The sequence below is a fragment of the Lepidochelys kempii genome, chromosome 2 (genome assembly GCF_965140265.1).
Source record: "Lepidochelys kempii isolate rLepKem1 chromosome 2, rLepKem1.hap2, whole genome shotgun sequence".
NCBI classification, from domain to species: Eukaryota; Metazoa; Chordata; order Testudines; family Cheloniidae; genus Lepidochelys; species Lepidochelys kempii.
Window position 1 is genome coordinate 57197963 of NC_133257.1, and position 13274 is coordinate 57211236.

The window sequence follows — 13274 nt, forward strand, 5'->3', positions numbered from 1 at the left end:
GTGGAAGGGGATAGAAATAATCATCACACAAGTTGTAGACTTGGTAATGAGACTGGGGGGTGGACATATTACCAGTCTTTCAACTTGGGCTTTACTTCTCTTGTGAGTACAAATAGGCATTTTATAGGGAAACACATTTTGTATTTATTTCCTTAGGCATTGCTGCTTGTATAATCTACAACACTATAACAAAGATTGAGTATTATAAAATACCAAACTTGTTTCTCACATACGGAGGTTTGGTGTTAATTTCCATTTGTATTTACTTTTGCTTTCATGGTCATTGTGATACCGAAGCATAGTTCAGTAGTGGTGCCATAATAGGTAGTTCATTCCGTTATTCTTTTATATTTTATTTTAAATTGCTGGATTATATTACTAAAGATTTGTCTGTTTTTTAGGTGGATCGTAGATATGGAAGGTGCTCCAGGTACATTATATGAAGGGGAGAAATTTCAGCTTCTATTTAAGTTCAGTAGTCGATATCCCTTTGATTCTCCTCAGGTAATTAGTTTCTCTCTCCCTCCCGCTTACCTCCCATTTTTTTAGATTATAACTGCATGGTATATGCTGAATATGCATTGTCCACACTTCTCGTAATTTTAAGGTTCTGTGTTAGTTACATGGGTTTCAATTGTACACTCAATTGTGCAGTTGCCACCTCTTTTAAACATGTTTCTGCAGTAGAGAAATATGTCCACTTGTTCTCCTAGGAAGAACAGAGTAAATCTGACATTTCTGAGTGTCACTTGAATCCTCTTGGGGATTTTTTCTGACCAATGAAAGAGCAACACAGGGGCAGTGTTTCTCTGCTTTTGGAATGTAGATATAGAGTGGATGATAAACTTCTTTTTTCCTCTATTCTTGCCTCCAAACCCCGGTGCTGCTCCTTAATGTCACTTTCCTTGCAGTTTCTCTGCTGCTCCTGTCGGTACTGCTAGGGAAGTACTGTAGGTAGGACCACAGCTGTGATTGTGGCAGGGGAGCACAAACATAGGTGTTGTGGCATGGTAGGAGAAGCTTGATAATCTGTTGGTACTACATGAGTTAAGGAACAAACTTGGTTCATTTTTTCTTGAATCAGCAGCAGGAGCTGCAGAGGAAGTACACTGTCCTGTTGGAAAGGTTGCTATGTTAATCTCTAGTGACATCAAACCAACTAAAGGAGCAATTTCAATGCTGAGCTACATTCACCCTCCACAACCAGAGGGAAGGTTACAAAGTGTGGCTTTCAAGGGGAAGGTGGGTAGGCAGAAAACCCTCTCTCTACCCCCTGAAAAAAGGAGGAAAAGCCAGGAGCGAGAGTACTTTTAGTCTTCATGTCCATTCAGTTTTGACCTCTCAGCTGAAAGTTCTGAGTTTGTGAATTAGTACGAATTGTGGTGATTTCTATGGAGACATATTTATTGCAACTCATTCAAAAAGCCATACGAAAAGCTTAACCACAAAGATATGTTTAGGTATTGTGGTAAAAACTAGAATGCTGACTTTTCAGTCTTAGGTTTTAAGGAACAAACTGGCACCTGCACATCTGCACCCATCAGGTTTGCAGTGAAGTACTCATAGGTGATCCACAAGAGGGTAGCCACTTTCATTTGGTTCCAAGTAGGTCCTCTTTGTACTCATTACCCAAAGTGTGTGTGTGGCTGTGTGCAACTTATTGTAAAACAGTAAACAGACCAATACATGTACACTGGTTAGTACAGAAAACAATTAAGTATTTAAGTAAGGGATGCTTGACTGTTGAAGATAGCCAGAACTCCCTTAATAAAAATTCTGCCATATAATAAGTGCGTCTTGTATAATTTAACACCTTGATTAAAAAAAAAAGTGCATATATAGTGTAAAATAACAGTTTAAACTTCTGTCACTTAAGCACTAAGTTGTTTTCTGTCTCAAATGTATGTTGTCTCATAGTGTGCATGCATTTGCTTACTGAGTTGTGCATAGGTTTTATTTTTTGAATGGAGAGACATTAGTTTGAAAAAGAAATATATTGCTGGATGTCTGAAAAAATAAAACCTTCAGTATTTTAGGAATACCAGTAATAGCAGTATAAAAGTGCAAAGTGAAGTGAGGAGGGTGGTCTTGTGGTTAAGGCACTGGGCTGGAACTCAGAAGATCTGACTTTATTTCCTGTAACAGGGAGGTCCTAGGTGACATTGCGCAGGTTGTTTAATTTTTCTGTATCAGTTCCCCATCTATAAACTGGTGATGAGGATGCTTCCCTACCTTATGGGATGTTGTGAGAATGTATCCATAAAATATTTGGGAAGCTCTCACACAGTAGGCCATAAAAATATATAGATAAAAGGGAGTTATTACATCATCTGGTGATGGGTGAATACTGTGGGAAGTTGTTGATGGTTGGGTGAGGGGATTGGATGAAGAGTTGAGTAATGCTGGCTGCTGAGGGTGCTTCTTTCCCTCCACTTCCCTTGTCCCGTCTTTGAATTCTGGGTCAATTTTATATTTGATTAGTGATAGAAGGTTGACTTACGGGCAGTAGTTGCCACGATCACTCTTCTTTCCTTGTTTTGACCATGGCAACGTGACTCTAATTTGATTCCTGTCTATTTCTGAACACTTTTTTTCTTGTGTTATTTTGTCCACCTCAGAATTGTCCTTCAGATAGAGTATAATCTAAAATTATATATTTCATATGTGGCAGCATTCTGTGGTTTTATAAATCACAACTTTTTGTTAGTCTGTAGCATTAATTACCAAGGTTTTTTTTTCTGCTGGGAAAATCAGTTTCCCAGAACTTACATTTCTATTGTATTTGTTGTTAGGAGACTTACTCATTTATGCATCTCGTGGTATTTCCAGTTGAATAATGTTGTAGATTATGGAACCACTGAAACAGTGTGGTGGGTAGCCAGTCCATAGTCCTTTCTCTATAGAAGAATAAGATGAGGCTTTAAGACTGAAAAAATTTTCATGAAAGCTTTGTGATATCTTTATATCGCTATAATTTAGAGAAGCTGTCTTTGCACGTTTCTGTGCTGCACTGCTCTTTATAAGTAGTGATTACGTTTAACCTTTCAGTTCTTCACACTAGTTCTTTCTGTCATAAGTACAAGTCATTTTGGACCAGATTCTGCCATCCTTATGTTAATTAGTACCTTACTCAGCAAAAAGTCTTGCTGAAATCAATGGAACTACAAACAGAGTAAGATACTTCTCAGGGTAAGAACAGATGGCACAATCTGGCTTTTGAATATAAGGCATTACTGTTTCCAGAAGACACAAGAACGTCTGTTTCTCATTTAAATGTTAACAAATGCTAACCGTATTTTATTCTTTTTTAGGTCATGTTTACTGGTGACAATATTCCTGTTCATCCTCATGTTTATAGCAATGGTCATATCTGTTTATCCATTCTAACAGAAGACTGGTCCCCCGCTCTCTCAGTGCAATCAGTTTGTCTTAGCATTATTAGCATGCTTTCCAGCTGCAAAGAAAAGGTATGTTTGTTTTTTTTTATAATGCACTCAGAGTAAAATAAATGAAAGCTGCAAGTTTTCTATTTTTTCCAAAGTCTATATTTCTCACACTTGAATAATATTACCTTTTTTCTAATATAATAAAGTATACCATAACTTAAAACACTGAAATGTTTTGAGTAGTGCAGATGTTGACTTGTTATAAAGATTTTGTAGGAGGAAACAATTTTCTATTTGTAAAGAACCAAATTAATTGAAGTAGGATACATTAATAGGTTATTTTTTCTCATCCTTCATTTTTCCAGTTTGTTTTCTTAGCACAGAAGAGCCCACACAGCTGACAGTAAATTTTTGTCTCTAAAGTAAGCAGATATGGCACATGGAGCAGATCCACTGAGGCTCAATTTTTTTACATAAAAATTTTTCAGAGTAAGATTTGTTTTACAGCAGTCAGTTCTGGAATGATGCTGTTTTGCCAGATGTCTATTCTCACCACATCACAATTTCAGTTCTGATTATTTGCAGGAAAATATATATTATTGGGGTACAAAACAATGCTTATAACTATTTATTATTTCTGTGACTCTTCCCTTTTCACTGTGACCACCCCGTGACTTTTTTCAGAGAAGTGCACTACTCATTAGGCTATTGATAGGCTGCAGATCTTCGTGAGTGAAGGTGTAACCCAAGTCCATCTGGTCAATCTCACCAAGCTATGAGAAACTTCATATAGACTGGGATTCAAAACTATACTTGTGACACATTGAAGCCAAACTTCAGAAGTATTTTAGTTTGATAGTGGTTTTAGTTACATTTGCTTTTGCAAATAAGAGTGAATAATTAGTTTTCTTTGTCCAAACGTTCTGAAAAATTTGCAAACTTTTTTGCTCTGTCTGGGTATCTCTGCTTAAAGTTCTTGCTTAAAAGGGTGCTAAAGTGACTTTCCTGATCAGTGTAGACAGGGCCTAGTCCTACTTTTAACACATTTTACAAAATGTATGGCATTTATTTTTTGAATGTAAAAGTTTATTTAAATAGATAATATACTGTAAGTGATATATTGATTATTTGATTATTTTTAGGTTTTTTTTCTATTGCAGAGGCGACCTCCAGATAATTCATTTTATGTAAGAACATGTAACAAAAATCCAAAGAAAACAAAATGGTGGTATCATGGTAAGTATGTAATTTGGAGTAGGCATTTCAGAGGACTGCTAGGCTGAGTGCAAAAGAGTAACAATACAAAGTAGGATTTTAAGTAATTTTAAACACTTAAGCTTAGCGAATTTGGAACATAAAAACTTTTCCTGGGACACCAAATAAAAGATTTTTGTAAAAGAATAAATTATATTTTAGTAGGAAAACTGAGTTAGGGTTTTAAATATGCAAACTTAAATGGATATTTGTAGACCAGATCAGGATGTAAAACAGAAGTTTAAGAGTGGAGAAAATCAGTCAGAATAATTGGTTGATTCTACTCGCATTGTGAATTTTTATGAGCAACAGATTTTGGAAATTGCTGATACAAATAAAAAGAAGCTGAAAGTAAGAGACATGAAAAAGAAAAGATGTATGATGATTAGTGCTTCTAAAGTTGTTTGGGAACAAATTGAGTAAAGATCTTAGCTATAGCAATTCTAGATGAATACTAAAGAGGTTAGCAAAACCAGAATGCTTTTCTATGTAATTTGAATGTAATTATTTTAATATGATAACCCTGATCTATTAAATATAATCATGTGTTGGTAAAGTACATTTAATACAATGTTCTCTGAAATAAGTATATATGGGATATTTTAATTGAAGAGTAAAATCTTGGATGATTGTCATTACTTGGTATTGGAAGACTTGCTGCAACTCACCCCCAAAAAGTGCACCCTGGAGCTGTTTTCCCCTGATTTTCAGAATTAGAGTTCCTAAGGGTATGTCTACACTACGGAATAAGGTCGAATTTATAGAAGTCGTTTTTTTAGAAATCGGTTTTATATATTCGAGTGTGTGTGTCCCCACAGAAAATGCTCTAAGTGCATTAACTCGGCGGAGTGCTTCCACAGTACCGAGGCTAGAGTCGACTTCCGGAGCGTTGCACTTTGGATAGCTATCCCACAGTTCCCGCAGTCTCCGCTGCCCATTGGAATTCTGGGTTGAGATTCCAATGCCTGATGGGGCAAAACATTGTCGCGGGTGGTTCTGGGTACATATCGTCAGGCCCCCCTCTTCCCTCCCTCCCTCCGTGAAAGCAAGGGCAGACAATCGTTTTGCGCCTTTTTTCCTGAATTACCTGTGCAGACGCCATACCACGGCAAGCATGGAGCCTGCTCAGGTAACCATCACCGTATGTCTCCTGGGTGCTGGCAGACACGGTACAGCATTGCTACACAGTAGCAGCAACCCATTGCCTTCTGGCAGCAGACGGTGCAATACGACTGGTAGCTGTCCTCGTCGTGTCCGAGGTGCTCCTGGCCACGTCGGCTGGGAGCGCCTGGGCACACATGGGCGCAGGGACTAAATTTGGAGTGACTTGACCTGGTCATTCTCTTTAGTCCTGCAGTCAGTCCTATTGAACCGTCTTATGGTGAGCAGGCAGGCGATACGGATTGCTAGCAGTCGTATTGTACCATCTTCTGCTGGGCAGGCATGAGATGAGGATGGCTAGCAGTCGTACTGTACCATCTTCTGCCAGGCAGCCATGAGATGTGGATGGCATGCAGTCCTTCTGCACCGTCTGCTGCCAGCCAAAGATCTAAAAGATAGATGGAGTGGATCAAAACAGGAAATAGACCAGATTTGTTTTGTACTCATTTGCTTCCCCCCCTCCCCTGTCTAGGGGACTCATTCCTCTAGGTCACACTGCAGTCACTCACAGAGAAGGTGCAGCGAGGTAAATCTAGCCATGTATCAATCAGAGGCCAGGCTAACCTCCTTGTTCCAATAAGAACAATAACTTAGGTGCACCATTTCTTATTGGAACCCTCTGTGAAGTCCTGCCTGAAATACTCCTTGATGTAAAGCCACCCCCTTTGTTGATTTTAGCTCCCTGAAGCCAACCCTGTAAGCCGTGTCCTCAGTCGCCCCTCCCTGCGTCAGAGCAACGGCAAACAATCGTGCACCTGAGTTGAGTGCTGTCCAGAGTGGTCACAACGGAGCACTCTGGGATAGCTCCCAGAGGCCAATACCGTTGAATTGTGTCCACAGTACCCCAAATCCGAGCCAGCAAGGCCGATTTAAACGCTAATCCACTTGTCAGGGGTGGAGTAAGGAAATCGATTTTAAGAGCCCTTTAAGTTGAAATAAAGGGCTTCATCGTGTGGACGGGTGCAGGTTTACATCGATTTAATGCTGCTAAATTCGACCTAAAGTCCTAGTGTAGACCAGGGCTAAGATTCTTCAGTGTAAATACTCTTTTCTAGTAGAATTTGACTTAGGGTATTACTCTGTTTCCAATGAGAATTGAACAGTATCAGCTGCACTGATATATATTTTGTAACTTTAATCTGTTTATCGTTTGCATGTACATTATCTTATTTTCAGTTTAAAAATTGAGCCCAGAGTTAAAGAATAGAAATCCTGTCATCCACAAGACTAATGTGATGTTTCAGGAACATTTCAATAATCACATCCCCTTTCTTCTCTTGTAACATGTTTTTTCTGTTGCTCTGGTTAATTCTGGAGAAATATATAATACTTTTTTCTTGAGGATGTGAGCACTGAAGAATTATCCCTGAAACTAGATGGGCATACAATACCAAAAATGCAAAGTTTCAAGTGTGTGGGCTCCAGAATCTGGGGAAATGAAGGATAAAATTAGAGCTAAGATAATAAATGCCTGGCTCAAATGGAGCGCTATAAGTGGTGTAATATGTTACAGGATGAAACCAGTAAGATTGAAAGGGAAAGTCTATAAAACTTCTAGTTTTAATGTATGGCCCTGAGTGTTGGGCAACAAAGAAACATGAGTAAACAATCTGTTCCACAGAAATGTCAAGGTTGAGAGATGAGTGGCGTAACCAAGAACACGTGAGGAATGTGTGTGTTAAGAGAAGTACTCAAAGTTAACGCCCATAAACAAAAAAATGAGGGAGTGCAGGCTCATGTGGCTTTGTCATGTAAAAAGCAATTCTGACAACTATGTAAAAAGCAATTCTGACAACTATGTGGGTAAGGAACAGAACAAGACTGAAGGAAAAAGATGACAGGCCAACCCAGGAAGAAGTGGAGGGATATCATAAAGGAAGATGTTAAGGTATGATGTGAAATAAAATATGGCATTGAACAGAGCACAGAGCGAGAGGATTTGATGGAATTGACACAAGGAAGATTTTTTTCTTAATTATCTTATTTCCTCTTGGTAGTCATCTTCCAAGAAGACTAGTTAATAGTTTTCATTTTGTGATGAGATCTGTTCTAATTTTATTCTTAATTTGTGTCAGAGAAGATGAGATTCTTCTTTAGGATTTAGGGCTGAAGTCTCTGCAGGGTAGCAATCTCTAGGTGCTACTCCAGTTTTCCTACAAGTGAAAAATTGGATTTGAGAGTGAAAATCTAGCTATAAAAATAAACATGATTATCTGATTCTGAAAGTTGATCACTAGCGGTTGTATAGTAGTTAAACTTCTATTTCCATTCAACTAGTCATCAAATAGATTCATAGACACTAAGGTCAGAAGGGACCATTATGATAATCTAATCTGACCTCCTGCACAACGCAGGCCACATAATCTCACCCACCCACTCCTGCGAAAAACCTCTCACCTATGTCTGAGCTATTGAAGTCCTCAAGTTGTGATTTAAAGACTTCAAGGAGCAGAGAATCCTCCAGCAAGTGACCCGTGCCCCATGCTACAGAGGAGGGCGAAAAACCTCCAGGGCCTCTTCCAATCTGCCCTGGAGGAAAATTCCTTCCCGACCCCAAATAGGGTGATCAGCTAAACCCTGAGCATATGGGCAAGATTCACCTGCCAGATAAATGGTTCTTTACACAGTGGAAAATTCTCCAGCCATTCTTTTCTGCTTGAAAGGCAGAAAAATCGAGTAATTGCAGAACAAAACTGGGTAACAGTAGATAAAAATAGAGAGAGATCAACTCAAACTTGGGAAGGTTACAGTCAGGAAAGGACAAGTCTGTTTAAAAAATGGCTCATGCTGCTGAAATTGGAAAGTTTTCACATATATAACACCTAAATCAATTTTAACTTCCTTTCCTAGTTGCTAATTATCAAAGATGTGATGGTCTCCTCTTTGCTCAGTTCTTTAAAAGTAAGTGTCAATTCTGGAGCAATACTGGACTATTAAATTTTAAATTTGTCTCGGAGCTTGTCTATCTGGTGAGTTACTGCATAGCAAGCCAGAATGTGAATTTACAGAACACTAGCTTGCTGCGAACTATCTGGCAATGTGAAACCTGCTACTGACTACTAAATGTACCGTAGTGTGCTTTGAGGTGTTCAGGTTTCAAGAGAACCTATTACTTTTGGGGAAGTCTGTGCCACTGGGCATGTGCAGAATTAATGTCCCCCGCAGATTTCTTTGCTTCCTCGCAGAAAAAGATGGGGAAGCAAAGGGAAGCCTCAAGAGCAGTCACGCACCCCTCCTCAGCAGCGTGAGTGTGTCATTTCAGGCCCGCAGAGCAGCCCTCAGAGAGGTAAATCACCACAGGAGGGAAGTGGGGCTGGGGATATCCCAGCTGCTGGCTCCTACCCTGCGCTGGGCTCAGCTGTTAGTCCTGGCTGGGCTGGGGGCAGAGGAAGATAGGACTTCGTCTTCCCCTGCAAGGAGCAGACTGGGCTGAGTCAGACCCACCCCCTGAAACCTCCCTGGCTGCAGGAAGTTACCCTACCCCCCACCCCCTCCCGCTTCCTGCCCCCATTTTCAGCCACAGGAGGAGGGATTACTGTTCAGGGAGGTGCTCCCCTGTCCACCAAATCCCTGTGTCTGGACCCCCCCTCACACCGAGACTCCTCCCCCCCCCGCACTGGACTCAACCCCCACCAATCTCCACTACCACTTGCATCCAGAGCTCTGCTGAGCCCCTGCCCTGCACCCAGACCACCCCCTATTGAGCTCACCCCAACAAGCCCCACCACCCAGATGATCCCCCTGCATCCCAACCCCACTGAGCCCCAACCAGCTGCACCCAGACCTCCACTCCCCCCAGCACCCAGACATCCCTGCTGAGCCCCCTCACATGCAGACCCCACCTGAGCCCCACACCCAAACACCCCTCTGCTGAGCCCCAACCACCTTCACTTGGACCCCCTGCAGACTCCCATTCCCCCTGCACTCAGAACACCCCAACAAGCCCCTGTACGTCCAAATCCCCCCCCCAGACCCCTCACTGAGTTGCCCAGACCCAGATTGCCTCCACACACACAACTCTCTCACCCCACACCTGGATCCCCCCCCACACACACTAAGCCCCTCCACACTTGGATCCTGCCAGGCTAAGCCTGCTTGCCCCACAGCTGGGCAAGTGTGAGACTCTGTCCCTCCCATTTACTATCTTGGTGCACCAGTCATGGAGGGGCAGGGCCCTGGGATGTTTCTGTGGCAGACCCAGCCCTTGCCTGTGTCAGGGTCAGGTGCAGCCTCACTGCTGAGTCTGTGTCCCTCGGTGGGAGGTGAGGGGCAGCAGGGTGATCTCCCATTGCTGTGCAGCCAGTGGCCTTTGCTCCCCACTACTATGCTGGAGCCTCCACATTCATTTATTGATGAATAAAATATGCAGATTTTTGCAGAATTTTAGAATATAGTGTTCAGAAATTTTATTTTTTTGGCACAGAATGTTTAATGTTTTGGTCCAGAATTCCCTCAGGAGTATCCTATATTGCCCTTACTATCCTCTCTTCTTAATTGCACGTACTGTAATTAAAAATCCTCTGCTGCTGCTATATGACAATGGCACTAGCAGGGGGAGTTAAAAGGAGATTGTTTAAAATCTAATTCCTTTGATTGAAGATGTGCTGAATTGTGGGAAGTTGGGAAGCTTAGCTTGAGAGCTGATCTTCCTGCTTCTGCAGAAGAGCTGTCCTCAGCCTTATATACTCTTAAGAAGTTGTTGTGATCTGCCCTTTTCAAAGGAAGAGGAAGCAGTCAGTCCCATTTTTCCATCTCCCTGTTGCAGGGGAATGAAACATTTTCCCCTTCTCCAAGAAGTAGTTGGTATTCCGATCATAGCCACGCAAGTTGGAATAACGCTTAAGTGGGAGCCTTTATAGTGACACAGGCATATGGTTGTTCTCAGATCTGCCTTCACCCCATCTGATTGTAGCTCTTTGGGGATTTTGTCTCAGATTCCAAAAAAACAGTGTCACTTAAGGTGTTTGATGTGTGTTCATGAGCCTCGCCTACCTAGGCAGGACATCGATTCCTGTGGAAGCTGGATGGTGTTTGTCCCCAAACAGTGTTGTTGATTGCTGCTGCTTTTCCTGGGATGTGCTTTTCCTGACACCCTTACAGGACTATCTGTGGATGGTTCAGATACTCGCTCTTTACCTCCAATGCATCCTGTCCAACTTGTAAACGAAGAGTTTTAGTTCTTCACCCTCCTTCTGGTGCTATGAAATCTTCTTTTCATGTACTGTTACCAAGGACAGAGTATCTTGCCATCAGGATGGAGTGGGGAGTATATTTAATTTAAAATATAAACTTTTTTTAAGTTTAGTGTGTACAGAAATATTGATAAGGTCAACACTCATTTTTTTATTTAGGCTTAAACAGTTTCTTGTAGCCTTTATTATGTACATTTTAAGACAATACTATTCTCACCTCAGAATTAGATATACATGCAAAAACAGATAAGGCAAGAAAAGTAAATGGCCAGATTACCTCTCCTGAGGACAGAGACTCTTTTCAGATCTCTGGTATGTTTTCCCCGTGTCTTCTCCACTCTCTTGTTGTTAATCACTTATCTTGTATCCCTTGTTTGATAACGTTGTGCAGACTCTGTTTACCAAGTTACCTCATCTGTGTACCTATATAATTAAAATATTCTCATGCATAAATCACAATAACTAACCTGAACTAATACATTTTTGCATTATCCTGCTAAAATTTACTTTTATCTGTCTACTTCTATCTAATCTCTGCTGTCACCACCTTTGGCTCTATCCAGTTCTTACCTTACAATAGCAGTTATCCTTCTTACTGATCTATTTTTATGGCCTTGAGCTTTTACTTGTTAGCTTGTCTTGTTGCAGGGGCCACACCTGGAGCCCTCTTGTCACTCTGTTTCATCTTGCTATTTACATAGACCAAAAGTTTCACAAATAAGACACAGAACCCAAGTGTCACGGTTTACACAACCTTGAAGCAGTTTCAGCTGAGTTCTGAAATGCTGCATCAGTAGAAACGCATTCAAAAAGCCAAAATTCCTTTATATATTCTTATTCTTGTAATACTACATTTATAACATTCATTTCTCTAACATTATTTGACATATATATTTGAATAAGACATTTCATTACACAGTTCTCTAAAAAATGGTGAATAACTCCACTGTAAGATGAGATTTGGAAGAGATTTTAAAAGGCAGAAATAGCTGCAGTAGCATTGGGAACTATGGGAGGGGAAAAAAAGCCTGACAAAACTGGCATTTCCCTTAGAGTATGAATGGGTTTTCCTCCCCGTGTGCTTTAGAGTATGTCTACACTGCAGTAAAACATCAGTGGCTGGCCCATGTCAGTTCACTTGGCTTGGAGGACTATAACACTGCAATGTAGGCATTTGGGCTCAAGCTGGAGTTTGGGCTCTGGGACCATCCCATCTTGCTGGATCCCAAAGCCCACAGGCTGAGCCCAAGTCAGGTGACACAGGCCAGCCACAGCTGTTATATTGACATGTAGACATATCCTCTGAGACAGATCCAAGCTTAATTTATTCAACTGTCTATAACTTAGACCATTTTTGTGGACATATTGAAAGTCTTCCAACGACTTTTGGAATATTCGGAAACAAGAAACACATCTGAAAGTTAGTGTGTTGCCATTAATATTGTGTTTTACTAGGGAATTGTGTGGGAGCAATTACATAGAATTTTTTCCCATCAATTCAATGTATGTGAAAGACTTTAGGTTTACAATGTCAACTTTATTACACCAACTACAGTTTTTGTGGTGGTTCCTAAGACACACTCATTTGTGGCAGGGAATAGCAATCTTCTCCCCTTCTGTTGAAGTGGCAAAGAGTCCTGTGGCACCTTATAGACTAACAGACGTATTGGAGCATAAGCTTTTGTGGGTGAATACTGACTTCGTCGGATGCATGCTTGTATTGAAGTTTATGCTTACCACCTTCTCATACAACTGTACGTAACTTTGTAATATATCTTGCCTATATTGGTCAGGAAGCCACTTCTTGAGTAATCCAGCTTGTCAAATAACTTTTTTCAAATAAATGGTGAAAAATCTTGTGTAGTTTGAACTCAGTTGTAGGTGACAGTATGATTTGCTCAAAATGTGGCCTCCCTAGTATTTTTTCTTCTATTTGCAAAGTCTGTGTATTTCTTTAATCTCTCAAGAGCATTTCTTAGTCATCAAAAGCTCAAAGCATCAAAACTAAGATGCGTAGTGTGTACAGTGAAGGGGCAAAATGCTGAGAAGAAACAGATTTTTAATTTCAGGTTTACAATGGATTGTCTGGATCATTAAATATTGAATACAAAATATTTAATGTGAAAAATAACGGTCTTTTGTAATGAGATTAGCATATACCAACATTAATCAATCATAATTTTGATAAACACATTTTTCCTAAAGTCACTATGTATCACTGGGCAAAGTTTTTTATAGTTTTTTATCTTGCTTTGTAATCTGAATTCAATTTCCTTAAAAC

The 13274-nt window shown here is 40.5% G+C and overlaps 1 protein-coding gene across 5 annotated transcripts in view; it reads left to right on the forward strand.

Moving 5' to 3' along the window:
- UBE2W (ubiquitin conjugating enzyme E2 W) overlaps positions 1-13274 on the forward strand; it is a 57077-nt gene that overhangs the window by 11334 nt on the left and 32469 nt on the right. For 3 of the 5 annotated variants that reach the window (XM_073330847.1, XM_073330846.1, XM_073330849.1), the window contains exons 3-5: positions 402-504; positions 3312-3467; positions 4529-4622. In XM_073330847.1, coding sequence (XP_073186948.1) covers positions 402-504; positions 3312-3467; positions 4529-4622 — 353 coding nt within the window. The remainder of the gene's footprint in view (positions 1-401; positions 505-3311; positions 3468-4528; positions 4623-13274) is intronic. The other 2 variants (XM_073330848.1, XM_073330850.1) reach the window with 1 other exon arrangement.